The sequence below is a fragment of the Orcinus orca genome, chromosome 9 (assembly GCF_937001465.1).
Source record: "Orcinus orca chromosome 9, mOrcOrc1.1, whole genome shotgun sequence".
In the NCBI taxonomy this organism is placed as follows: Eukaryota; Metazoa; Chordata; class Mammalia; order Artiodactyla; family Delphinidae; genus Orcinus; species Orcinus orca.
In genome coordinates this window covers 46064475-46092372 of record NC_064567.1, presented here as the reverse complement: position 1 = coordinate 46092372, position 27898 = coordinate 46064475, and the positions used below count along the sequence as shown (strand labels likewise).

Sequence of the window (27898 nt, the reverse complement as noted above, 5' to 3'; positions counted from 1 at the left end):
TATACAATATGAATTGAAGGTGACTACTATTCAAGCTAGTCTTATAAGGCTTATTTCTAAGAAATATTCAGCTTTATGTTAACACACACACAAACCCCCCAAATCCCAAAACTTTCATCTTCCTTTCCAAATGGACATTCATTTCAGTGTCTAGTAAATGTATTTATGGGAAACATTTCTTTACGTTGATCAGAGAACAGAGCTGTGATTTCTGAAAAAGAAAAGCTCTGTTTCCCTTAGGTTTTGTCAGCTCCTCCATTGCTAGCCTCAGACAAGGTACACGTTATCTGCAATTCTGTGAGCTTTCCTGCATTTCAGTCGCATTGGGGAAAACGCTTTCCCGGCCTTCCAACGGCAGAAAAACGCGATCCACATAACTCCACTTCACTGCAACCTGGGAGCCGCGGATTTCGGGCCCGCGCTGTGACGTCACCGGGCTCGCAGGCCGCGGCGCTGGCCTCAGGCTCGGCTGATTGGCTGGGGCCCATGACGTCACGGGCCGGGGCGGCCCTGGGTTCGGGAGGGCCCAGCTATGATCCGGGTTAGTTTTTAAAAAGGGCGGGGGGGGGGAGGTGAAACAGGGGAGCTCGCGGAGCGCCCGGTCCCTCCCGCCGCGCCAGGTCCCGCCCGGTCGCGCCCACAGCCAACCTCGCCCGGCCACAGCGCCAGCCTCGGTGGCTGCCCGAAAGGGGGCGGGCGGAGAGGCGGAGCGGGGAGGAGCCGGGCGCGGCGCCGCGCTGTCCCTGGTCGCCGCCCACCCCGTTACACACAGCATGTAAACAGTCCCCGCCGGGAGGAGCCCCGGGACTGGAGGGAGCCCGCGTCGCCCGGCCCCGCCGCCTGCCCGAGAGCCCACAGAGCCGCGCGCTGCCCGCCCGGGAGGAGCGCGCCCGAGGAGAGGAGGGCGGGCGGCGAAGGGAGCGGGAGGCGGGCGGCGCGTGAGGAGGCTGAGGGAGCAACGGGCGCGGCGGGCCAGGATGGATTTCCAGCAGCTGGCTGACGTTGCGGAGAAATGGTGTTCCAACACGCCCTTCGAGCTCATCGCCACCGAGGAGACCGAGCGCAGGATGGATTTCTACGCCGACCCCGGCGTCTCCTTCTACGTGCTGTGTCCGGACAACGGCTGCGGGGACAATTTTGTGAGTGCCTGGGGGAGGGACCGCCGCAGCGCGCGGGAGTGTGGACTCGCAGCCGCTTCCCTGCGCCCGAGCTCCCTCGCCGCGAGGCGGTGGGGCGGGAGGTGGGGGGGCGTAACCGGCTGACCGCGGCGCACCCAGCTGCTCCGCGCTCCGCCGGGGGAGCCCTCGGGCCCGGCCCGTTGGGGTCAGCGCTCCGGGTGCGTCCGGTAGGCGGCAGGCAGGGGCGTCCTTAGGATCCGGGGAGCCGGGCTAGAGAGGGCTGGTTCTGGGACGCGACCCCACGGCTCGAGCGCTGTGCTCGGCTTGGAGCATCTCCGGGGGTGTCTCAGCCTCGCACCAGTGCGGGCCAGGGCGCGCGGACCGGGGCGCACGGACCCTCCCCTCCCACAGGATCCTGAGTCGGGAGCTTCCTACACCCAGGCGTCCCGCCCAGGTGAGGAACCCCGTTACCCTCTAAATACGCAGACACAACTCCTCGAGTTGCCCCCGCCGGGGAGAACCCGCTCCCGTCCCCCTCCCCCATGTTATTCTCATCGGTGTTTGGACACAAAGCCTCCGTCCACACTAGCGATGCCCCATCTCCTGCACCTTCTTTGCGGAATTACACCTCGGATCTTAAAAACGCACTCGCGCGTGCGCATACACACACAAACACACAGGCACGCCTATCCCCCTTTCCTCTCGTGCTTCCATTGCTTCTCTGTGAGCTTCCAACGAGGTGTTTGGAGCCCGAGAGGTTCTGTCCAGCTGAGGCGGCGGTCTCGGCCCTGCCACAGCCCTTCGGTTTTTCCAGAAGAGGGGGAATTCCCCCTCCCCACCCCACTCCCCGCCCTGCCCCAGGCTCGGAGGTACCGGGACCTGGAACTGCGGTGTCCAAAACCTCGACTTTGCATCCTGCGCCCACCTGGGATCTTGGCGCTGGTAGTTTAGGAAGGGGATGTAGAGGGCCGGGGAGTTTGGCTGGGAGGTGCAGAGACTGGGCGACGATGGCGCTTCATGAAGTGTTTGTAAGGACGAGGAAAAAATAATGGTCCCCAAATGTAAGATGGAGGCGGCTGTGGGCTCAGGTTACCGGCCTGAGTCGCCGGCCTGAGCCTGGAGCTGGCGCTGCTGCCGCCCCTGCGGACGGAGGTGGGGCAGCGCCTCAGCGAGGCCTGGCGCTGGCTCCTCAGGTGGGGTGAGACAAAGCTGGGCTGAGGTCCAAGCTGTCGCGCGCCCCTACCACCCACGGGAAGTTCGAGAAGGAGTTACAGAGACAGCAAGATTGTCTCTCTTGGCCCCAGAGAGATGAAGGCTTCTGTATGACTTGTCGATGAAGCATTCCCCTCCCACCACCTCCACCCCACCCCGCAAAGGTGAACAACCCACCTGGCCCCAGCCCTGCCACACTCTAGAGAAGGGATGGCATTGGGGGACAGCCAGATTTGAGTTCTGGTTGTGTGACTCCGGTCAAATGCATTTTAATGTTTTCAGATGCTCAGTGTACACATCCAAAAAATGGGTATAATACCAACCCCCAGGTGATCAAATAGATAAAGCACCTAATAGTCTCCACTGCACAGCAAGGGCCCCACAAATTTGGGTCAGAGATCTGGGGTTCCAGAGTTTAGAACTTGTCTCTTTTTTAAGAGCCTCAATTTCTCACCTGTAAAATGAGGTTAATCAGAATGCCTCCATCATAGGTACTTGTGAAGAGCAAGTAAACTATAAATGTATGTAAGAACACTATTAACTAGTTAAAATAAGTAAATTAGTGTTGTCAGTGGGAGGTCATTAAAAAGGGATTTACTCCATTGTAAAAGTAAACTCCAGGGATATAGTGGAAAGGGCATCAGGGTCCAAGTAACTGCAGTGTTAGGGTTTGATTAGGAGTCCCTTCTAGCCCTGGACTTCCTTGGACTGCCAGTGACCTTTCCCCCTCTTTATTGCTCGAGGTGGGACAAGAATCACTCATGGTTCCGGATTTTATGGGGGAGAGTTCCACACAGCCTTCCTGCTGGCACTGCAGGAGACATATCCAAAGAGAATAAGTGGGTAGAGAAAAGCAAGGCTATTCTCTTGCCTTGAATATGTTTATCAAACCATCATTCAGAAACATTAAGTATATCAGGCCTTTTTCAAGGCCACCCATATTATATTTTAAATGTTTTCCCACCTGTATGAGTAAAGTGCTTGAAAGTATTTCTTTTGAAAGCATTCATTCACTGACAATTAAATGAAATAGATAGGGAAGAAAGATAATGGTGGGCGTGGTGGGGGGGAGTAATTCATTGGGTAGACTGGAACTTTTTCAGTTTCTAGAGGCCATAATGGACAAGATGCCAACCACTGGAGTTTTCTTCACCCAAAACATCTCTAATCTGTCCCAGGCCAGATTTGTCAAGTGCTGTTTGCCTCTAGCTAAGGGAACTCAGACATGAAGTAAATGTCCTACCTCTGTTCTTTTCCTTTCCCCAGGAAAACCTGCTAAACATTAGAAGAAATTTGAGATGAAGGGAATGTAATCTGAAGGATTTGTTAACAATAAGAATATTTACATAGCAATTCTCAATTTACAGGTTGTCTTTATATCATTCATTCATTCATTCAACAGACATTTATTGAGGGCTCACTCTGCACTTGGCCAGGGCTACCTAGAATGGGGCCATTCTATTCATCTAAGAGGCAGTGTTGTATAATGGTTAGGGGCACAGGCTCTGGGGGTCAGGCTACTCGAGTTTGCACCCCAGCTCCCCACATCTAACTTTGAGCCTTGGGGGAAGTTATTTAACCCCTCTCTGACCTGATTTCCACATCTGTAAAATAGGGATGATATTAATACCTCCCTAGCAGACTTGTTTGGGAAACGTGCCTAAAGTGGGGGTGATGATATTAGTGGCTCTGGCAGGGTCTCTTCACAGCAGTCCCTCTGGATCTATTTAAAATATAATCCAAGTCATGTTCTCACCACTCCCTACCTCTCCTAAACTGACTTCCCATTATTGCAATAAAACCTAAGCTTTCTTGGCTTCAAGTCCCCACATGATTTGTCTCCTGCCACCTCTATGACCTCATCGTGGACCATTCTTCCCCCTTGCTTACTGTGTTCCTGCCACACTGGCCTTTCTGGTCTTCAGACAAGCCAAGCTCGTTCCTGCCTCAGGGCCTTTACGTTTGCTGTTCCCTCTGCCTAAAATACTCTTCCCCCACATCTTTACATGGCCAGCTCCTTTTTGCCATTGTGGCCTGGGAGAAACCTTCCTGACCACATCCTCCCTCCCTCCCCCTTTTATTCTTATCATAGCGCTCATCAGCACTTGATAGTCCTCTGTTTATTCTCTGCCTGCCCCACTAGTCTATAAGCTTCACGAGAGCTTGTCTTATCACTGTATTGCAGCGCTTGGAACAGTGTCAGTGTCAAACATGTGATAGGCGTTCAATCCATGTTTGTAAGAATGAATGACTAACAGTCTAGTGTAGAAGATAGATGTTAAATTTCAAGAGTGACAGCTTCAAAGACAACTACCACTTAAGTGCAACTTACTGTGTGTCAGACTTTGCATATATGAACTCATTTAATCTTAGTAATCTCACAAACTACCCTGTAATTATCTCCACTTTACAGATGAGAAAAGTGAAGCCCAGCAAGGTTTACTAACTTTCCCACAGCTAATAGACGGTATAGCAACTTGAACGGTAGCCTTGTAGTGATTATATAGCACCACAGGAGTGACAACAGGGGACCCAGTTCAGACTGTGGGTTCCAGGGCTACTTCTTATTGAGCCTCACAAATATTCTCTGAGGTGGGTATTATTATGTCCCCATTTTATAGGTGAGGAAACCGAGGCTAATGAGCTTAAGGGACTCATCCAGGACTATGCCACTAAGAAGTAAGAGAGCCAGGACTTGAGCCAAAGCCCAGAGGGCTGTGCCTTCTGCCATGCAGACTGTACCCCAGGCAGCATCAGGCTGGGGGCTCCAGAGGCCTAGGAACAAGGACTTCTTTTTGTCTGCCCTCTCTTTGGCAGCTCCTGGGTCCCTTGTGCACTCCTTCCCCTTCTTGCTTCACAGGCCATCCTGTCCCTGCAGTCCGTTTCCAAACTGCTGCCCTGATTCAGGTCTCTCTCCATGGATGGCCAAGGAGTTCAGGTCCTGGGATAAGCTGCCAGTGCCTTGTGTGTGCTGGAAGTTCAGGGACGCAGCTACTCTGCCTGGCTTTTCAGGTGTCATGGGGAAGTGGCCGACAGCTCACACAGTCAGTGTGCTCCCCTCTTCTGCCAGCTCAGAAGGTCCTGAGAGCTCGGTCAGGCTTGAGGAATGGAGTGTTGGCAGCCACTAACATGCCAGCCAGACAGAGGGACACGTGCTCCTGGGCATGGCAGCACCAGCTGTTTCCCTTTTCGCCTAGGCCAGGAGAAAGGAGCTCTCAAAGTGCACTGCCCGGCCCCTCCCTGGTGCCTGGGCACTGCCGACAAGGAGGGGGGTGCTCCCTTACTGTCCACGACATGTTTGGGTCCACAGTTTTGTAGAGTTTAATCCCTCCTCAATGCAAAAACAAAGGTAGCAGTTGTCATAGTATTGAAGAAAAATGTTTTATTTATAGAGGGACTGTGTGATTTAATTTTGTATGTGTGCCTGTGCCTATGTCTTTCTGTCTCCATTTTCCTCCTAGGCATGTCTCTATTCTTAACTATGTGACTAAATAACAACCTTTTCATTTTGGAGAAAGAAAATACAACTTGTTTGAATGAGATTGCATCATGTTTACATGGTGGTATAGTGGAAAGAAGGCACTTTCTTGTTAAATTCAAACTCTATTCTCAGTTTCCTCTTCTGTCAAATGGGGATAATCATACCTATATCACATTATTATTTGCAGATTAAATGAGCAATAGTGGTATACTGTAATGCCTTCCACAGTGGCCATGCATTATTCATACAGAGAGATTATTTCAGGGAAAAAGATATGCCCTTCATCATTCATGGGTGATAATCCTGAGGAGAGTAAAATTCTGCTAATATAAGTTCAAATAGGAGGGAATAAGCACTCATTGGGCCCCTGCCAAATGAGAGGCAGGGTTATCTACAGATTATCTCATGGAATGTTTATATCCACCCTGTGGGTATTATTATTTTCTGAGACTTACAAAGGAAGGAGCTGAGGCTCAGGTTGAAGGCATGACACCTCACTTGACATCCTGGCTTTGCCTGTTGCTTCCTGTGTGACCACAGACAAGTTGCTTAACCTTTCTGAGCCTCAGTTTCCTCCTTGGTAAAACAGAGCAGTGTTTGACACCAAGAGCAGGTGGTAGGTGTGGCCAGCCATGCTCTTCCCTGGGCAGAAATACGTTGGCTGGCATGAGATGGCTTGTAGCTCTTACCCTCTTATACCATCTCTTCTGTGGAGAGCAGTCAGTTTTGTGTTAAGCTGCACCAACTTAAAATGCACTCCCCAGTACTGCCGACAGCAGAAAACGCATGCAGTGAGAGTGAGGCCCTTGGCAATGGCCCTTGGCAATGGCCCTTTGACACAGATAACTGAGTCCTGGGAGGACGACGGGCGTGTTCTTAGCTCCCCTGCCACCCCCAGCTCTGCCTAAGCACCAGGAAGTCAAGCGCCGTCCCCACAAGTGGCAGAACAGTAGGAGCACACAGACTGATCAGTAAGATGTTTGTGGGATTGAACTACCTCGATGATCTAGTTCCATTTTTGGGTAAGGTGGATGTTCTCATCTATACTACAGAAAACAGAAAGGCGCTCATTTTCCTGTTTGCAGATGACATTGTTATAATGTCTTAAGCTGGGCGAGCTTTGATAATAAACTCTGACCCAACTTAATAACAGAAAGAACGGCCACAGATGGTGTGTGCTGAAATCAGAGTTCTCACTGGGGATTTTCAGCTCTAAATGAGCAGGAATCTATAGGCTGCTCAAGGTAGGTACAAGGGGGGCCACTTCACTGCAACCCATGCCATCCTGAAGATTCGAGGTGGTTTTAGTCAGTAATGACATTTAGGTTTTTTTTGATGTAACGCCCACCCTCAAATATGGAGTTAGTCAAAGTTCCATTCTGGTTCTTGTTCTCAGATTGCGGTCCCAGAGCCAGCAGCAGAAGCATTACCTGGGAACTTGTTGGAAATGCAAATTCTCAGCCCCATCCCCCATCAGAAACTCTGGGGTGAGACCCAACAATTGTGTTTTAATAAGCCTCCAGGTGAATGTGATGCAAGCTAAAGCTTAAGAACCACCGCTTTCCCCTCCTTTGCGAAGCCTTTTCTTGGCATTTCCCCTATTATAATAGTCCAGGTCTGCAATCTGCCTTGGCTCCAACTACCCTATTGGAAATTCAGTACATTCTGTCCTCAGATTTATATTTGCCAGGGAATTACATTGTTCAAAGCCATAGGTTCTCTGACCCCCTGCTATAGTTTTTTCGTGGCCAAAGTGGGTGTTTGGTTACATATGCTTGATATTTTCCAAGTTGAAGGCCTTGTAGCCACGCCCTGTGGTGCAGGACTGTGGGTCTTCAAGTGCCCATTTGTCTTTGTACAAGACTAGACCCCAGATCCTGCTTTCAGTAGCTTCAGCCCAGCCGCCGCATGCTCTCTCTGCCTTCCCTTGGTTTTGGAATGGGCCTCTCTATTTTCCTGAGTGGTAACCCTCCTGTCCCTGGTCCCTTTCCTGTTAGTTCTGAAGAGCTGGGCTGTTTTATATGTGGGCACTGCCTCGGGGCACTGATGGCATGTCTTTCTTTGCATAGCATAGGCCTCTGGAAAGCAGTGGAGGCAAATCTGTGTCCCATCCGTGGCAAGTGCCAGGCTTGTCTACCGGCCCTGTTGGTCCTAATCTCACTCGGTTTTACATTCTTCTTCTTCCGTTGTTTCCCCTTTGTCTTTATGTTCTCAACTGCAGACTTAATTTTTAGTTCATCTTATCTTGTATGCTGACTGTCTTGATTAATTTTAGAAGGGGACAGTTTCAATGAATAAAACTGAATACCTTTTATCATGAGATACAATGGACATGAAACAATTAACGTTTAGAAAGTGATGTCTTTTAAGCGGCCGTGGACACCTGGGCCTGTCTTATTCCAAGTCCCCTGCTCCCTCACGTTATCATTTGGGCAGGGCTTCAGTTAAAACTCTTTTTTAAACCGCAAAACCAACACTACTGGGAATTCAGGATGAGTTAGACAGCCACGGGAAGGAGATTTAGGCACACTGGACATAAGGCCCTTTGGCAGGTGTTAAGTCTTTCTTCTCCAATATATTCATAAATCAACAACTCCAAAAGTGGAGTAATGAAAATTGTGGCATGGATAATCTCCTCATGAGGCTATAGATGCCCTAGAAACACTCAAACTGAATAAACTGATTACCAAGCAGTGGTGGATACTCTGTGATTCTGTTATTGTTTGAGTGATATACTTTCCTTAGTTTACTTTGTAATTTGAAGTACTTTTTTAAAAACATGTAGTTTAAAAATAGCCATGCAAGGTTTTCATAGATACACCTGCTTCTGAATGAACTGTATCCCAAGTTGCCTTGGATAGCGTTCTCAGTGAAGTCACACAGGGTGTCTGATTTAGCCTTGTGGCAGGTGGAAGCCCCTCCCCCCAATCCTCCTGCAGATGCAAAAGGGGAAATAGGCGACTTACATCCACCATTTATTGAATATCTACTATTTGCCAGCCAGGCACTGTGCCAGGCACTAAATAAACATTTTACTTTTTCTCTAATCTTCACAACAAGTCTAGGGAAGGCAGGCTTAAAATTTTCCATCGTGTGGTGCTAGGTGTTAACCCCATCTCTAACTTGGATAAGAATTTGAAATATGCTTGAACTTTTTAAAATTTGAGTTTGAAAATGGGTGCTGAGCTGAACTTATATAAAGTGGGACTTTATTATTGGTCTTGCAGAATCCCCACTAATTAAGAATCAAGTGCAGTAACGGATATAAAAGGGCTTTGTACTATTACTTTTTGTACAATGCAAGAGACTATTATATACATGGCATTTCAGAGGCTCAACAACTTTAAGGGCCTCTAATTAATAGGGAATCGTGTTTGAGCTATTCTCTAAGGTTGGAGAATATAGAAGTGATCTTTATTAGGTCAAGGCGATAGCTACTCTAGAAGTCTGCTGGAATTAGAGCAGCATGTGTCAGAAATGGACCTTCACATCTATGAAACACAGATAACTGGGTGGTAAAGATGGCATATTAGCACCTTGTTATTCTCTCTTGGATCTGAGGAGTGTTTTAAGTTCTTTCTAGTTCCTGGAGATCCTGCAGTGAGAAAGAAGGAAGTGAAATATGTTTATTGAGTGTTGGGCATATGACTTTCTGGGGTGATGCTCTAATCATTTGTATCAATAGGAGGGGGCAAGTGCTTGACATGGACCATTTCTCCAAATTGATCTTGTCTCTTGCTGCCTAGTCCCTACTCCTTGCCCTCATCTGCCAAATATCTTCCTCTCCTCTACACTTTTTTCACCAACGTTGAGCTGTCATTGCTCAGGCCCCTCTGAACAGTGATTCTTGGTACCTGACTGATACCCCGATGTCATCCTGGTAGCTCAGTGCCCCCTCCATTGCTCAGATATGCAGGGGCCTTCTGCATCTACATCTCTCAAGCCTGTTTCTTGGACTTATTCCAGATCCTTGAACATTTATGGGAGAAACTAGCCTAGTCTTAAAGATGTGCTAAAATGGATATCCTCATTTGGGGAAAAAATACCCCACTTGTCTAGCCCTAAGAAAAAAATAAAACCTAAATCAGTCTCCTCTTGGCGCGTGTTAACATTGCAAAGTGTTGCTTGGGTACGATGATGCCCTCTTAAAGCATTTTAAGGGAAGGTGAGCTTTCAGAAAGCCTTTGTTTCCTGGTGACTTAGTGATGACTTTTCTGTGTGTTCTCCTGAATTCATTTCATCTTGAGGTAAATTTATCATCACAGGTTAATCTGGGTAAAGAATATCTCCAAGTAAGCAGTTACAAACTATGCCTAATTAATCCTTCAGCCAGTGCTGAAGGCAAAGGTAAGGATTACACAGGCTCTCGGTTTCTCCTTCCTCCTGTTTTAAAACCACCCGTAGCTGGCACCAGAAGGGGGGCGGTGGAAATCATGGGTGGGGGAATATTGATCCCAATGCCGCTTTTACCACGTATGAGCAGATCTGATGGAAAATTGAGCAGGTGAGATTATGGACCAGAAGCGTGGGGTTTTTCTGCAGGGTATGCATTTTCTGATCTCCTTCAGTGCAAACAAATCGAGGATGACTATATGGATTTTACTCTGGAATGGAGGCCTTCTTCAAATTCACGTAATTAAAGAAAAAAAAATCTTCTTGGCTTTGTTTATTTCAATCTGAGTATAATAACTGTGTGTCTTTGTTTTCTCCTTTCCCTTGCCGGCGGGCATGTAGCACGTGTGGAGTGAGAGCGAGGACTGCCTGCCTTTTTTGCAGCTAGCACAGGATTATATCTCCTCCTGCGGCAAGAAGACGCTCCATGAAGTCTTGGAAAAAGTCTTCAAGTCTTTCAGACCTGTAGGTGCCTGCTTGGTTTCTAAAGCCATCTTGTTGTCTCCAGTGATTGTGCTTTGAATGACATGGATTGTGGGGAAAGTGGGCAAAACCTGGGGTGACTAATTGTTTTTCTCTTGTCTGCCCTGTGGCTTAAAGATAGCAGCTAGTGGAGGGAGGCTGAGGGCGGAGAGGGAGGGGGAAACGGGATGCGACACAGCTGTTTGTTGCAGGGATGATGGTTATTTCTAGCATCACTTGAGTTAAGAATCTCTGATTGGGTGGGAAGCAAACAGAGCCTTTATGAGACAACTGAGTATTCTGGTTCTCATCCAGTAAACTTAAAACCAAAATGCTTGGAGGTGCTATGGAGGTTCTCTTATGATAGGAAATTGCCAGAAGGCTATATAAAGGATGTACCTCCATGTTGATGGATATAGAGAAGGAGGAAATTGGATAGTTGTTCTGTTCTTTTCTCTTTTTATGAAGTCTCTTATAGAGGTTACTTTCCCCCAACCCCCTTAGGATTTAGGAATCTGTATGTCTATGGTTAGCTGACAGTTTGTTTCATTATAGCTGAAAAACATGTAAAATGAATACTCACCCCTAATTTGAAGACTACTTCTCTCTTTATTTTTATTGGAAGAGAAAGTCAGATTACGTGACACTTGCCCTAAGTTCGATTCCCTGCCCACCATAAATGCTCTACATGCTCAGTGTTATTTGCTCTAGGATTTCTTTATTTTTTTTTTCTTTTTTTAAATCTTTTAAAATAGTATCTACTTCTTTCCTGGAATTTTCAAACTTGTCTTTTGTTTCTCTGAACACGGTAAGCTTGGCTGCATAAGAGACTGTCAGATATTCCAGTATTTCAAGGTTTGGGAGTCTGTTTTGTCAGCTTTTGTTACCACTGGTTCCCCGTCCTGGTATCTTGTCTCTTTGCATGTTGGATTATCTCTGCATGCTTGAATATTTGTATTTGAAAATTTATATATAGGGGTATATTGAGGCCTAAGATGATGGTACTCTCCTCCAGAGAGGATTTTTATTTGCTTCTGCCAGGGCTGGAGGGGCCCTGTCAGTCAGAGACCACCCTCAATCAGTTTGAGACTTGTGGTTCTTAGAACTCTCCAGGTGATGGACAGTCAGGCTGCAGGCCTGGTTTATTCTGGTTCATCCTTGTTCTGAGAGCAGCCTCCGTCTGTTCAGGCTGATATTACAAAATACCATAGACTAGGCGGCTTATAAACAAAAATTTATCTCTCATTGTTCTAGAGGCTGGAAGTCTGAGATTAGAGTGCCAGCAGATCTGGTATCTAGTGAGGGCCCACTTCCTAGACAGATGGCCATCTTTTCACTTGAACTTCACATGGTGGAAGGAGACAGAGAGAGCCCCAGGGCCTCTTTTGTAAGGGCACTAGGCCATTTATGAGGGCTCTACCTTCATGACCTAATCAACTCTCATAGGGCCCACCTTCTAATACCATCACCTCGAAGGTCAGGATTTCAACATATGAATTTGGAGGGGGGAACACAAATACTCAGACCATAGCATAGGGGTCCTAGCCTAAAGTGACAATGGTTTATAACAGTTTGCTCCTTTGAAAGGCCCTGGGTTTGACTTTGGTCTCCCTAGCTCTTAGAGTAGGCCAAGGATGCAGTAGAAGTTTCTTCCAGGTCAGCAGATGTCCTTAGGACAAAAGCAGCTTTTTATGATAGGTTTACCTCTCTGGGTGCTAATTCTCAATATATTTAAGAAGGCATTTTTCATATTGAATCCAGATTTTTTAGTTCTCTTTGCAGGAGTTTGTCCTGATCACTATCACTTAATCCATCATTATAAAAAGTGGAATTTCAAGTGGCTTTTGTCAGTTTATCTGATCTGTATCATTTGTCCAACCATTTCTTTTTGTTGTTTGTTAATTTTCTAAGCCTGTTTGGCTTATTCAAAATAGATATTTGACTTAAAGATACTGGTCTATCCCACTTCCATTCATTCAAGATGTATTTACTGAGTACCCAGTAGGCACTTGGCACTCTTTACTGCTCTGTTCCTAGCAGTTGAACCAGACAGATGAAAATCTTAGACCTCACAGAGCTTGTATTCTAGTGGCAGAGAGAGAAGATAAATAAGTACAACATAAGATAAATGAGTACAACACATAATGTGTTAGTGACAAGTGCTGAGGAGAAAAAAACATGAGTCAGGGAAAGGGGGTGAGAAGTGTCAGAGGCACTGACAGTTTTGACTAGGGGAGCAGGGAAGGCTTCACTGAGAAGGTAATGTGAGTAAAACTTGAAGTGAGATGTGAGCCGTGAGGAGAGCTACAGGAAGAGCTTTCCGAGTAGAGAGAACAGCAAATACGACCACAGAGGGAGGGAGAGAAAACTAGTGTTCAGAGAACAAGGAGGGGCTGGTACGGCCTGAGTTGGGGGGGAGGGGAGGAACCTCGAGAGATGAATCCGAGGAACCTCAGGGGCTTGCAGGTCACAGAAGGACTTGGGCTTGTACTCCCATGTGCTGGGGAGCCGCTGGAGGGGTTTAAGCACAAGAGGGATCTGCTGAGTAGAGAACAGGCTGTGAGGCAGGGGTGGGAGCAGGGAGCGCAGTGAGGAGGCTGTTGCTTTCATCCAGGCAAGGCCATAGGTCTTGGACCAGGATGGTCACAGTGAAGGTGGAAGAAATGGGCCGGATTCTGGAGATGCCTTGAAAGTAGACCCAACCAGACTTGCTGATGGGTTGGAAGTGTGGTGTGGGAAAAAGAAGACATGGCTGACTCCAGAGGTCCTCATCTACTCAGTGAAGGGAATGGTGTTCCTTGACTGGGATGGATGAGGCCGCAGGAGGAAAGTTCAGGGGTGAGACTATCAAGAGCTCGGTTATAGACGTGTCAGTGTTTGAAATACCTGTTAGACATCCAACTAGAGATATCAAGGCAAGCAAAATTTTTTTTTAAAAATTGGTTCCCTCAAATCTTAAACCCCCCCCAAACTATCTAATTAGCAAATGATACTCACTGTGCAGCTGGCTTCCTCAGGGGGGTTCCACCCATTAGCCTGCCACCTGATTCTCTGTATGTGGCTGTCATCTGTGGGGGCAAGCAACAGACTACCTGCAGAATGGGCTTAACTGCAGAAGGTGAGCTCCCACCAGGACTTCTTTTGCCACCTTGCTTTACCAAGTCTATGGCTGTATTTCAGCAACCAGGCCGCCACGTGTAAATGGAAAAAAGTGCAGTCCAAAAAATCCAGATGCATAGCTAAAAGCGATTGACTTGGTTGAATACTTTCTTTCAGATCAAGCTGCTTTGTGTCACGGAGACACACGGATTTCGTTTAACGCTGTTGGGCTTCCAGAGTTCATTTCTAAAGCAGAGCCTTCCGCCACAGTGGGCAGGGATGATGCTCCCAAGGTGGGGCCTTTACCTGGCACGGCGCCCCTTTGGTGGGGAAGCTTTTGCGTGCTGGGCACTCTGGCTGGGCCTTTTTGCCTGCGGGAAAGGCTGGAGGCCTTCTCAGGACTAGTGAGGGTGAAATGCACACATGCTGTGGGTTTCTCTCAGTCAGGATGTGCCCCAGATCGGATGAGAGGGAGTGTTACAGACCCAGGTGAAGGACTGCTGGAGATCGGTGGGGAAGGGTTTACCCTCTCCCTCTCCACTGAAGAGTGTATTTCTTCCCACTGGTATTTATCTGTTTTATATAAAGGAGCTTTGGATTTAGAAATAAGACCCAGGAAAGGCTCTTACTGCTGTTGTAGCTGAAAGTATTTGTTGAAGTAACACATACCCAAATGCTACATGGTTATCATGCAGGTGAGCTTGAGCACCTCATCCCCTGAAAATTTTGGATAATCTGATCAATCTGTGTAGCTCCTTTTTGTTTATAGTTGGGGAAACCACAAAAGGAGTATTTTTACCTTCATCTTAGAACAGCCTCATTCATGGCTTGGAATTCTTGTTTTACCTTGGCCAGCCCATTGCCAGCCCCTACGCTGGGTAATCTCTCCAGAAAGATAAGGACCTTTCTGTTGACAGCCTTCTGCTGCCTTTTGGGGCATCAGTCAAGCAGGGTCAATTAACTTTGCTGAAGCCCACGCATGCCTGCCTGCATGGGCCAAAGAATGGAGTCATCTTCTGGCCATCCTCAGCGATCCTGCCTGCAAGGCTCAGCGTGCCACAGTAGCACTCTCTACCTTTGGACATTCCAATTTTGTAGACTGTGTGCTTTTCCTCCCCTTTCTGTTTGCCTTCCCCCCCGCCCTTTCTGTTTGCCTTCCCCGCACTGAAACAATCAATATCACAAAGTCCATGCCCTACCAAAGAAATCTGTTATTTGATTTGACAAGGAAAAAATAATTATTCTTTTTCTTATTCACCATGTTACTCCTCCTCTTCTTTCTCTATCTCTTCATCACATGATCAACAAAATGTATGATCATCTGCTATTTGCCAAAGCACCGCTTTGGAGAGTAAGAGGCAGGGCAGGGTGCCCAGCCCTTGCGCTCAAGGAGCTGGCTTTCTGGTAGGAGACAGAGCCACAAAAACGTACAGGGAAACTCCAGGTTACAAAATTGAGCATTTATTTTGGTCTAGATACTCTGCTAGATACAGTGCAAAGGAGTTCCATTCCCTGCTCTGCTCACTCCGATCTGCTGGTTCTCTGGGGAAGTGTTTCCTGAGAGGATGTCAGTGAGTGTGCACCGACCGCAGGGTGTTGGTTGTGGTCCCTTTACCTAGTTATGCAGAATCGGGTTACTACAATGATGAGGAACCCAAGCTCTGAGGGCAGGCTGCCTGGATTCAAATCCCAGTTCTGTCACTTGCTGGCTGTGTGACCTCAGGCAAGTTACTTGACCTTGCTGTTTCTCAGTTTTTTCCTTTGTAAAAGTAGGAAACAAATGATGATAGTTACCTTAGGATTGCTATGAAGATTAAATGACACGATTCTTGTTGGGGACTTAGTGCAGCGCATGGCACAGAGGATAAGCACTGAGTAAATGCTGGCATTGACACGGACGGGATGGGGACACTCGGCAAAATACTGTTGAGAAGTGAGCTCAGTAATGAAAGCTTTCGTAGGACCCTTAGGTTTTTGATGGAGGAAGAAAACAATTTGCTAAGTGATTTCAACACACGCTTAACAGAAGCATCTGGCTAAGATAAGAGATTCTAAGGGGGCAGTGTTGGGGTATTATTGCCAAAAGTTTATCGACACTGGTTTTGGCAAAATAATAACCATCCGTTCAGTACCTGATCCGTACAACTCAGTGGGTTTGAGGCTAGTGCTACAAGGGGGACAAATGGATGCTCCTGTCCCCCAGAGGGACATATGACCAAAGAGCCTCTGGTGACAGGGTTATGGGTGATATTTATTTTCTCTTCTGGATTTTCTAAATTTTCCATGATGTCACAGAAAACATTTATAATCAGGAACTATGTTGTGTTTTTTTAAAAAAAACTGCCTTATCTACTATGTGTCAGAAGGACTGGGAATATCAGATGTGAGTGGGCTCATCGAGGAACAAAGTGCTGGCAGTGGCTTCGCCAGGAGGGGGGCTTGAAAGGGCGAGATCTGGACAATGTTGGAGCAGGAGGAGGGCCGGCCAAGAAGAAAGACCAGAAGGGCCCATCTTGGCCCCATAGCCCAGAGAACCTTAGAGATGTCCCTGGGTGGGGCAAGGTGGCTTAGCCCTGGCCTGGCCGGCTCCCAGCCCGTGTTGTTCAGCCTTAGTGCCCCCATCTTTAAAATGGGGGTCATACATGTTTCTCTGCCTCGTGGATGCATGGGGAGCTTCAAAATCAGAACACAGAGGGCTATCAAAGCCCAGCCACCCCACTGAGGTTTGTTTCAATTTCCAGCTCCTAACTGCTGTTAGGAAATGCTTATTGGGTGGATATGTGGCTCCGTGCATGCAGTGGGACAGCTTCCTTCCTGGACTGACCTATATTCTGCTCCACTCCAGGGGCCGCCTAGCTTCTACCTAGTTTTTTTTTTTCCTTCCTGCTGCAATGTCATATCCAAATGGTACATGTGTGCAAATGACAGTGCTGTCATTGCCATCTGTGAGCAGGAGGGTTTATCCATGTCCTGGCACCAGTAATGGCTTCGGAGACACCTGTCACTAGGCTTGATCAATGCGAATTGGAGAATCGTTGGAGTCCTACTTTTTTTTTGTTTAAGTGGCCCTGGATTGACAGTTGCCAGCCATCACATGATTGAGTTAGATAATGAAATAGTGGTTATGGGTCTAAATAATGCTGGCCATGCCAGTCATTTTTTTCCTCCATGTTTTTGTATCTTTTATTTAGTGATGATTAACAGTCCTTCCTCCCCTCCACCCCCTCACTAGAAAACAGTTCACAAAAGAAGAGAGAACTTACCATTTCCAAGTTAGCTGCAAAACCAAAACTAATCTTTGCCTTTCAGTTCTCTCAAAGCTTTACTCTATTCTCTTGGAGTATTCTCCTCTTACTAGCACTGTGGACATTAGGGTCATGAGGCACCTGTTGCTGTGATGATTTTCTGTGCTGTTTTGGTTGATGTTTTGTTTTTTTTTTTAATTGGGGTACAGTTGTTTTACAATGTTGTGTTATTTTCCACTGTACAGCGAAGTGAAGTAGAGTTCCCTGTGCTATACAGCAGGTTCTCATTGTTGCTTTGATGGCCCTACCTGGAGTGAGAGCCTGTGCTTCCCTAGGTTTTCTCACTCTGATTGACCCTGGTCCCCTGCCTAGGGTTGCTGTATGACTCCACGTTTTTTTCTCTTGAGAAACAGAGATCCTTCCACCAGAAAAATTCCCTTAATTAAGTCTTACTGGCATGAGCAAGATTGGTTGTTGTTTTTTTTTGCCACTAGTGGCTGGAGAGCCAGGGATTATACCCCACAGGAAAACCCTTTGTGACCCAGAAAAAGTTCAATTCTTGCTTCTACTCTTCTAGTCTGGTCAAGAGTCTGGAAGAAGAGAGAGAATCCACTTGTGGGAAGCTGCCCCAGTTGGTCAGAAAGTCTGGTAGGAAAGATTATGCACAAGTGTGGGTTTTAATAAAAACACATTGAATTAACACAACATTGTAAATAAACTATACTTCAGTAAAAAAACTATTAATAAGAAAACAAAAAAAAACAACCTACTACATCCAAAAAAAAAACCCAAAACAAAACCACACACACCCACACATTGAATGTTGACAATTTAAGTTTATCATGGCATTTGTTTTTTGCTCATATGGTGAACATTCAAACCCTTGTCTTTTGTAGAACGTGCGATAGCCCCTAAAATAAGAGGGTACCTATTACTCTTGCCCATTTGGGTGTTTCATCAGTCTTGCCACCTACCCCCCCACCTTTTTTTTTTCCTTTATTATCAAAAAGACAGACTGACCAGGATCCCATCAGAGGTTTCTTGGTAACACCAGCATCATGGATCATTAAGATAAATCGTGACAAATTCCCCAGATGCTTTAGGGTCTCAATACTCAGAGTGTGGTTTCTGGACCAGCAGTATCCCCATCACCAGGGAGCTTGTTAGGAAAGCAGAATCTCAGATCCCACCTGAGACCCACTGACTCAGAATCTACATTTTAGGTAGATCCTGGGTGAGTCACATACACAGCAAAGTGTGGGAAATGCTGCTTCAAAGAATCATCTGGAAGGAGCTTACAGGAACCTCTAAAGCCACAGGGCACTTAATGGAAGCCCTGAAGGCCTAGCTGGTTGCCTGTGCTCTCCAGGGCCTAGATACTATCTCCTCTTCTTTTATAAAGACACTCTAGGGCTTCCCTGGTGGCGCAATGGTTGAGAATCTGCCTGCCAATGCAGGGGACACGGGTTCGAGATCTGGTCTGGGGAGATCCCACATGCTGCGGAGCAACTAGGTCCGTGAGCCACAACTACTGAGCCTGTGCATCCGGAGCCTGTGCTCCGCAACAAGAGTGGCCACAATAGTGAGAGGCCCGCGCACCGCGATGAAGAGTGGCCCCCGCTCGCCGCAACTAGAGAAAGCCCTCGCACAGAAACGAAGACCCAACACAGCCATAAATAAATTAATTAATTAATTTTTAAAAAAGATTATTAAAAAAAAAAAAGACACTCTAGCCCACGTGTTTGAGTGAGAGACAGCAGATGCTAAGTGCCAACTGAATAGAGCCTCAACTAGTTTATAACACTTTCAAAAAGACCTGGAGTTAGTGCTACAGAAAACTGATACTCTCTTGGGTCTGAAGAGCTTTAATTCTCAAGGGTTGGCATCTCTGCCCACCAGGTACAACCCTGTTAGGATGGGTGGGCTCCAGTAGTTCTTACGTGATCAGAGACTGTTCTGAAGAAGCAAGACCCTGGGAGTGCCAACACTTGTCCAGAGTGATCATAAAGATTTTTTCCCGTCAACTGAAAAAAAAATTCACTGAAGTAGGAATGAATGGCTCTATCAGGAGCAATTTAAATACACTTGACAGGGTTTCTTGGCCTGTCTCCTTTCCCTTATAAGAGTGTGTGAGTGCAGTAAAAGCAAGGACTCAGGATTCTTCCCAGTCTGTTTATAGTCCTGTTTCTGATATGAATTCTTGACTGTTAAAAATTTGGATCCAGAAATTAAATTTTTTTTTCCAGTCTGGCTATTCAATCTATTCTTTTTTTCCCCCTCCAGTTTTATTGCGATATAATTGACATACAGCACTGTATAAGTTTATGGCATACAGCATAATGATTTGACTAACATACATCATGAAATGATGATCACAGTAAGTTTAGTGAATATCCATGGTCTTATATAGATAAACAATTAAAGAAATAGGAAAAAAACACCTTTTTTTCCTTGTGATGAGAACTCTTGGGATTTACTCTCTTAACAACTTTTTTGTTTTTTTTGGCTGCATTGGGTCTTTGTTGCTACACGCAGGCTTTCTCTAGTTGTGGTGAGCAGGGGCTACTCTTCGTTGCAGTACGCGGGCTTCTTATCATGATGGCTTCTCTTGTTGCAGAGCAGGGCTCTAGGCACCTGGGCTTCAGTAGTTGTGGCACGTGGGCTCAGTAGTTGTGGCTCACGGGCTCCGTAGTTGTGGCGCACAGGCTTAGTTGCTCCGTGGCATGTGGGATCTTCCTGGACCAGGGCTCGAACCTATGGCCCTTGCATTGGCAGGCAGATTCTTAAGCACTGAGCCACCAGGGAAGCCCCTCTTAACAACTTGCTTATACAGCATACAGCAATGTTAATTATATTTATCATGATGTAAATTATATCCCTAGTACTTATTTAAGTTATAACTGGAAGTTAGTACTTTTTTGACTGCCTTCAGCCAATTTTCCCTCCCCTCACCTCTGCCTCTGGTAACCCAGAAGTTAGACTTACCTACCATAAATGAGAATGGAGACAGAGGTGGGAATGCTAGATTATTACATATCTGTATGATGTCCTTTGGCATCCCAGGCAAATTCTAGCTCTTGTGCTTTTTCTCTTTTCCTCCTCATGCTTCCAAATTGTACATACTCATAAATGTTGATATTAACATTGCATATTGAATTTTTTTAAGTGTATTACCGAGTAGAAAACATTGAAGGCTCCAGCTATAGGAGCAGCATGGACAGCTGGAAGGATATCTCCCAGGTAGCCTGGCGGTTAGGTGTGTAATGTCTACAACCTGCTGGCCTGTGTTTGAATCCTGCTCTGATTCCTACTGGGCAACTCTGAGCAAATTTACTCAACATCTTCAGATCTTCTTTGTGAAAGGGAGATAATAGTGCCTACCCCATAGGGTTATTATGAGGCCCAAAGGAATTAATATACAGAAAAGCTGCTTATACAGTGCCTAGCAGATAGTAACTTAACCAATATAAACTATTATCATTGAATCCGTAGTGTGACAAAATTGGTTGGTTCAATGGAATGTAAGCCTGAGAATCTAATGCAGAGGCTGATAGAATTGAGTTTCTTAGTTCTCTTCCTACTTCCTACAGTACTAATTAACAATGAGGCAGTCCAGAAGCAAGCCCAGCAGAAGAGAGAGGAAGAAGCAGGGTCTGGAGACAGTCTACTGATGCAGCAGTAACTCCCCTTGAATAATTGAACTGGCTGTGCTTTAAAATGAGAAGCAAGGTAATATAATGTAATTAGATAATTCACATAAGACTACAGTTTGCAGACCATGGCCACATTCACTTTCTCACTGAATCTCCATAGTTTCTCTGGAGTAGAGCAGATGTCATGGTTCCCACTTTACAGAGAAGGACACCGAGGCTCAGCAAAGGCAGTGGTCCCCAGCTAGAGCCCTGGCTTCCAGACGCGAGGTCCAGTGCCTTTTCCACACAGCCTCTCAACAAATCTTCAGATTCTCCGCTAAGGTGCCTTAAACGTCCTGACAGCCATTGAGAGCTGCTTCTCTTCTCTCTCCCTCCTTTAAGGACAGGGGGAGAGTAGCTCTCAAATGAGCATCTGAAGATTTCCTGCCAAAGGGAGGGGCTTCCCATGTGGCTAATGCTACAGACCTAGAACTATGTGCTTTGGATTCACATCAAGGTAAGGTACAGAGCTAGGCAGAGGAGAGAGGGGAAGGGTTTCACGCTTGGCTTGCTGGAACCTCTTCTACCAAGCCACCCTAAGCTGAGGAGAGGGTGGGTGTTAAGGGGTACCTACAGTTTGAGTCCATGTGAATTATCTAAACGTATTATGAAAAAGAATAATCAGTGGCATGTCACTTTAGGACAAGATGGCAAATATGTGGATGCATACCTCAACTGCGCCCCCTGTACTCATGACAGCCATTGCTAACTGACCAGGATCTTTCCCACTGAGCTTCAGAATCCTCCTGAACCCAAGGCTCCAGGCATCCAGTCAGATTTGTTAACTGAGAAGGAACCCATTGACCATTCCTCTTTTAAGGAGCATCCCTTCAGTACAATGAGGAGTTATATTTATTATTGAAATAATGCATCTTCTTTTGGCATTTAGGTGATTCTGGAGTTCTTGGTAGTGGCAAAAATATTTATATTTTATCAACTGTTTAAATGTTACCACTCTTTTGATACTTTCACCTTGCTGTGTCATCTAGCAGCTCTTGAAATAAACTTGAACACCATTAGTCATCTGTGTTCATTGTAACCAGCCATTTTTTTCCCTCTTTAGAGGCAAACTTTGCCTTTTATTCCACCCAGTGAAATAGGGAAGGGAGACAGTAGTAGGGGAAAGGGGCTTTTCCCCTCTCCCCTGCACACACGAGATTGGTGCAGACTATGTGATTGGTGCAGACTGTGCGAACAAGCTGAGATGCGCCCCTCCCACCCCTCCCCGCAGTCAGCAGTGTCTCTGAGACAGCTGTAGCCCTGCCTGAGCTCTAAGGGGAAGGCACGTGCCTGCAGTTGGCCGTAGTGCTGGCAGGCCACGTGCATCATATGACCCATAATGCCTGGCAGATGATTTTGTCCTGAGCGTGTTCAGAGGGCTCTCTGAGACCTGCAAGAGTTGTGGTCTGCAGGACCATGGTCCTGGTCCATCTCACTTTGTCCTAATGCAGTTAGTGTTTGGATCATAGGGCCATTCAGTGAAGTTGCCTGAAAATGGTCAACCAAGGGGCTACCATGTGAGAAAGGTTCATCAAAGAGCTGTGGGTCGGCATCCCCGTGATGGCAGACAAGGCCAAGCAAGATGCCTGCAGCCATGGCTTCCTGCCAGCACCAGAGCGTTCGTCCATATTGATCAGGCCCAGCAAAGGGCACTCACGGTTTCTAACCCAGGACCAGCCAGTGTTTTAAGAAAACGTTTACTGTGTGTTTATTGTGAATTTCCCTGATGATAATTATAGAGCATTTGGAAAATACAAAAAGATGAACAGGAAAAAATTTACCGATAATCACATTGCCTAAAAAAGTACTCTTAAAATTTGGATATATTTATTTCATTGAAGTCTTCTTTTCTATGCATTTGTGTATACTTAAAAAAAAATTTGTATCATAATGAAAATGCAATTTTCATCATGTTTTTTACACACATGAGCACATTTTTTATATCATTCAACTCAAAAATAGTATTTTAAGTGGATATATAAGATTCCATTTTACAGATGCACCATAACTTATTTAACCGTTTTGTTGAACATTTCAGTAGTCTCTGTACCTTTATATGTGTGTTACGAATAATAGCAGCGTGCATTTTTAGAGAAGAAGACATAGAGGAGAATAGATTTTTAACATCTTGATGGGCTAGTCAGCACTGTTCATTGTACTGCTGCTGACAGCCCAGTGTGTGTGTGTGCATAGATATTGTATCTTTGTGTATGCATGGATGATACTTAAAAGTAGAGAATCTCCAGGCTCTCCAGTAAAACCTAGTCCTTTGGGCACCAATCCATTGTACGATTGACACTTCCATCTAATAAGCTTATGAAAATAATTATAGAGGTAGCTGACTCCCATGAGAAATCCATAGCTACTGTGCTAATTCCTGTTAAGTGCTGTTGAAATTTTTTTATTGAAGTATAGTTGATTTGCAATATTATATTAATTTCAAGTGTATAACATAGTGATTCAGTATTTTTATAGATTATACTCCATTTAAAGTTATTACAAAACAATGGCTATATTACCCTGTGCTATACAATATATTCTCGTTGCTTATTTATTTTACACATAGTAGTTTGTATCTTTGAGTCCCCTACCCCTATTTTGCCCCTCCCTCCTTCCCTCTCCCCACTGGTCACCACGAGTTTGTTCTATATATCTGTGAGTCTTTTTCTGTTTTGTTATATGCATTCATTTGTTTTATTTTTTAGATTCCACATATAAGTAATAACAGAGTATTTGTCTTTGTCTGATTTATTTCACTAAGCATAATACTCTCTAGGTCCAGCCATGTTGTTGCAAATGGCAGAATTTCATTCTTTTTTATGGCTGAATAATAATCCTCTGTGTGTGTGTGTGTGTGTGTGTGTGTGGTGTGGTGTGTGTAACTCACATCTTCTTTATCTAGTCATCTGTTGATGGAAACTTAGTTTACTTCCATATCTTGGCTATTGTAAATAATGCTGCTATGAACATTGGGGGTACATGTATCTTTTTGAATTAGTGTTCTTATTTTCTTCAGATATATACCCAGGAGCAGAATTGCTGGGTCATACGGAAGTTCTGTTTTGAATTTTTTGAGGAACCTCCACACTGTTTTCCATAGTGGCTACACCAGTTTACATTCCCACCAACAGTGTAGGAGGGCTCCCTTTTCTCCACACCCTCTCCAACATTTACTATTCGTAGACTTTTTGGTAATAGCTATTCTGAAGTTTGAGGTGATATCTCGTTGTGGTTTTGATTTGCATTTCTCTCATATTAGTGATGTTGAGCATCTTTTCATGTGCCTGTTGGCCATCTGTATTTCTTCTTTGGAAAGATGTCTATTCAGGTCTTCTGCCTGTTTTTTGATTGGGCTGTTTTTTTGATATTGAGTTGTATGAGTTGTTTATATATTTTGGATATTAACCCCTTATCAGTCATATCATTTGAAAATATTTCTCCTGTTCAGTAGGTTGTCTTTTCATTTTGTCAGTGATTTCCTTTTCTGTGAAAAAGCTTTTCAGTTCCATTAGGTCCCATTTGTTTATTTTTGCTTTTCTTTCTTTTGCCTTAGGAGACATATCCAAAAAAATATTGCTACGATTTACGTCAAAGAGTGTCCTGTCTGTGTTCTCTCCTAGGAGTTTTATGGTTTCTGGTCTTAAATTTAGGTCTTTAATCCATTTTGAGTTTATTTTTGTGTATGGTCTGAGGAAGTGTTCTAATCTCGTTCTTTTACATGGAGCTGTCTAGTTTTCCTAGCACCACTTATTGAATAGATTGTCTTTTCCCCACAGTCTGTTCTTGCCCCCTTTGTTGAATTTGGATCAGATGCCTTTGGTTGTCTTCCTGCCTGTGGGCCATTTGGCACTCACAGCTGCTTCTCTTCTCTCCCCTGTAGTTACTGGGGCTTCCGGATGCAGATGACGACGCATTTGAAGAGTACAGTGCGGACGTGGAAGAGGAGGAGCCAGAGGCGGACCACCCCCAAATGGGGGTCAGTCAGCAGTAGACTTCCAAGGGCTCCCACCTGAGAAGGAGAGTGGGCCCTGTGGTACCCGAGGTGGGGTCACAAGCTCCTGGGTTAGCATTTTGCAATAGCACTTCGAAACAGGACGTCTGACTCCCAGCATCCAAATTAAAATGAAATACCTTTTTAACGACCACACGATATCTGGGATGAGCTTTGCTCAGAAGGGACCTGAATTTTACTCCCGTTTCAGTGGGTCTCTAATGGAGTTGTCTCGGTAGCCTTTGCCATTTTGAATTTAGAGTCCATTTTGCGGCTGACTGTTCTCTCTTGAGTTTATGTTGGAGAACTAACATTTGCTGACTCAAAAGTAGAGAACTCTGAATGTATTAAGGATATGTTTTGAGTCATCACAGGTGACATTATTGAGAGAAAGCATGGCAGAGAAGAAATGCAGTCTGCACTTTTTATGTACCTTTTAAGCGTATGTAAATGGAAGGTTTTGCTTATAAAGCATGAGTTTTAATATCTAGTCATTAAACTGCACAAGTGCAAATACAAGGGCAGAAAAGGAGAATTACTTAGTTTTGGGTTAAGAGGGTAAGAGAGGCAAAGAAGCCTTTAAGTGTTCTGCCATTACTGAGTTACCTAGATATATAGCAGCTGGTTCATGGTTAGGTAGAAACATTATTTGCATGTTCAGTTATTTTAAAACATGCTGATTCCAAAGCCACTTTTAAAGTCTAATAGTGGAGAATATAAATGGGGTGACATAAATTATTGATTTCTTTAAAATGTTTATAAGCCACCCCACATATGAAATGAAACATTTACCTTCTCTCTTTATAACAAGATGGCAACTTGTTAAATCATGAAAACATCCCAAATCCAAGTGCCACTTAAACTTTGAAGCCATAGATGAATTTAATAGGAAAATAAACCAGGATAAATTTTTTAAAAATATGATGGAATCCTTCTTTACTTTCTTAATCTGACTTTTCTTCTTCAAAAAAAAGTCAAGAAAGGATCCCACTGTATAATTTATTTAAAAATTGTAATCAAGTGCTTTGAGGAACCTAACTGCAGTGAAGTTTTAAAGTCTATGAAGGTGGGAATCTTTTAATCGTGGGTTAGCTTGGTTCAGAAGGGAAGTTTTAATGATCAAATATTCAGACAACTCACAGAAACAACTACCATCATAACTGGAAACACTGCTGTCATCATTTAGCAACACACACTGAGGGGGGAAATTCTTTGCAATGCTAACATGGAATTATTTAAAACATTCATTTTGCTTAGACCCTTCTGCATCTCTGGTTCTAATAAAAGATGCAGAATGCCTCTTTTACAACACTTAACATAACATCTGGGGTGGAATTGTTTTTAACATGCACACACATGCCTGTTGGGTTGTCAAAGTTTTAGATTAAAAAAAAAAAAGCAGCAGAGGCCACGGAGTTTACGGGAGTCTTGTATATCTTCCAGGCATGTTGGTGTAAACCTGATTATCTCAACATTTTCTGTTTAATTGATTGGTGCCGTGAGGAGTACAGCTGCTCGTGGTAAAATGGTGTCCTACAGTTTTAAGTCATCGGGTAAAATAATTTCGTGGTTTCGATCCGTGCTTCAGTACCCATGTTTTTTTTCTTTTCTTGGAAAAACATATTAAAGGTTAACTTCAAGTGAAATGAATTATCTTTGGAGTAGCCTATTAACAAAACAAACCTTGGGGTTTTATCCAGTGGAGCAAGCGGATTCCGTGCTTTGCTCCCTCGCCTGTGTTCTGATTGGCTGTGAACCTGAGCACAGGTGATTGGGAGCTATGCCTCCCGTAGGTAGAGCCCGCGTCTGTAAAGCTCCGTGCTCACACTGTAGTCTGAAAGAATGACTTCTGCCACCGAAATGAAGAAGCTGGACTGGCTTGCTCCATTCAAAGGTAAACTGGAATTTTGTACGTAGAGGCTTAAAATCTAAATTTACATATGTTTGAAAATGGAATGGACATATAAAATGTATTTTATGGAAAAAGTGTTTAGGCTTTGACCAAATGCATTGTGGTATTATTATGTGAATGTTCTCTGTTGATAAAAATTGAGCTGAGATAGACTCAGCCATTCAGTGGGCTGAGGAGAAATCTGGCCTTTGTTCTGCCCCGGGGGTAGGAAAGGACATCGCTGTGTGTTCCTTATTTTCAAGGCAAAACCCCAGAGGGCGTTGCTTGCGAATCGGATCGTTTCCTCTAAAGCTTCGTTTTCTCTGATTGTGCACATCCCGGCCAGTGCATGCTGACACACGTGCACGTGTACACACTCACCTGCGCTGTGGATTCTCTGTTTGGGTCGTGGGTGGCATCAGAACTGGCTCAGTGCAGAGCTTCACCTGGCCGCTCAGGGACGCGGGCAGCCTGTGGTTCTCACTATGGAAGTGGTTCCCTGGCTAGACCGAGTTCCGACTCTCACAAACATGTAAACACACCTACCGAGAGGCAGTGTGGTACCACAGGAGAAGCGTAGACCCAGGAGTTAGGAGAGAGACCCGGGTTTAGTCCTGACTCTGCCAGTGACCATGTACGTGCCCTCGGACAGGTCATTTAACTCGCCTGAAGAAAGGGGAGTTGGCCCTTCCTGCTGGAACCACTGTCCTTCCTTAACTGCCTTACTATGTGTGTGTGTATGAAGAGAACAATCAAGGAAGCTTTTCGAGAAATGCGAAGCGAATGCATTTTGAATCTTGCTGTCCTTAGGATCCTGGCCACAGGATGACCTTAGAACAGGTTTGTGTTAGTCTGTGCGTGTTGAAACCCCCTCAGGTCTGATGCTGAGGGGCTGATGAGATTCTGTCCTCAGACGAGAGGGTAAAGGGGGGCCCCGGAGATATGGAAAGCACATCAATACTTGGCCCAGTTGGCTGCTGTGCCGTGGAAGGTATGGATTTGCCTTGTGCTCTGACAGACTGGGGCTTTGGAAGTAGAGTAAGTTTAACCTAACTTAGTCGGGGAATTCGCATGAAGAATAGCTGGAAGAGAGTGAGAGATGAGTGCTTTGTTGCCATGTCATCCAGTAGACAGAAAGAGAAGTAACAGAGAAAGTGACTGAGTGTGTGTGTGTGTGTGTGTGTGTGTGTGTGAGTAGGGGAATGGTTGATTGCTTGTTGATCACTGTGGGCTAGCTGTGAAGTCACACCTGTGATAACGTTCCACAACCTTGGTCCCAGGTTTGAGTGAATCACAGAGACATTTTTCTAGTGGT

General features: G+C 45.4%; 1 protein-coding gene across 3 annotated transcripts; it reads left to right on the top strand.

Annotated features, from left to right (window-relative positions):
* Positions 1–592: 592 nt before the first annotated feature.
* MTURN (maturin, neural progenitor differentiation regulator homolog) lies at positions 593–26342 on the top strand. Of its 3 annotated transcripts, none has more exons than XM_049714873.1 (4): positions 593–1139; positions 10546–10668; positions 19293–19386; positions 24582–26342. In XM_049714873.1, exons 1-3 carry the CDS (start codon positions 978–980, stop codon positions 19347–19349), a joined length of 342 nt encoding a protein of 113 aa, XP_049570830.1. In that variant the 5' UTR covers positions 593–977; the 3' UTR covers positions 19350–19386; positions 24582–26342. The 3 variants fall into 3 exon arrangements, 2 of the variants coding, with proteins under 2 accessions (XP_049570830.1, XP_004269995.1); XR_004483384.2 differs by lacking the exon at positions 19293–19386 and having other exon boundaries at positions 616–1139; positions 24582–24743; positions 26136–26342; XM_004269947.3 differs by lacking the exon at positions 19293–19386 and having other exon boundaries at positions 618–1139.
* Positions 26343–27898: the final 1556 nt, after the last annotated feature.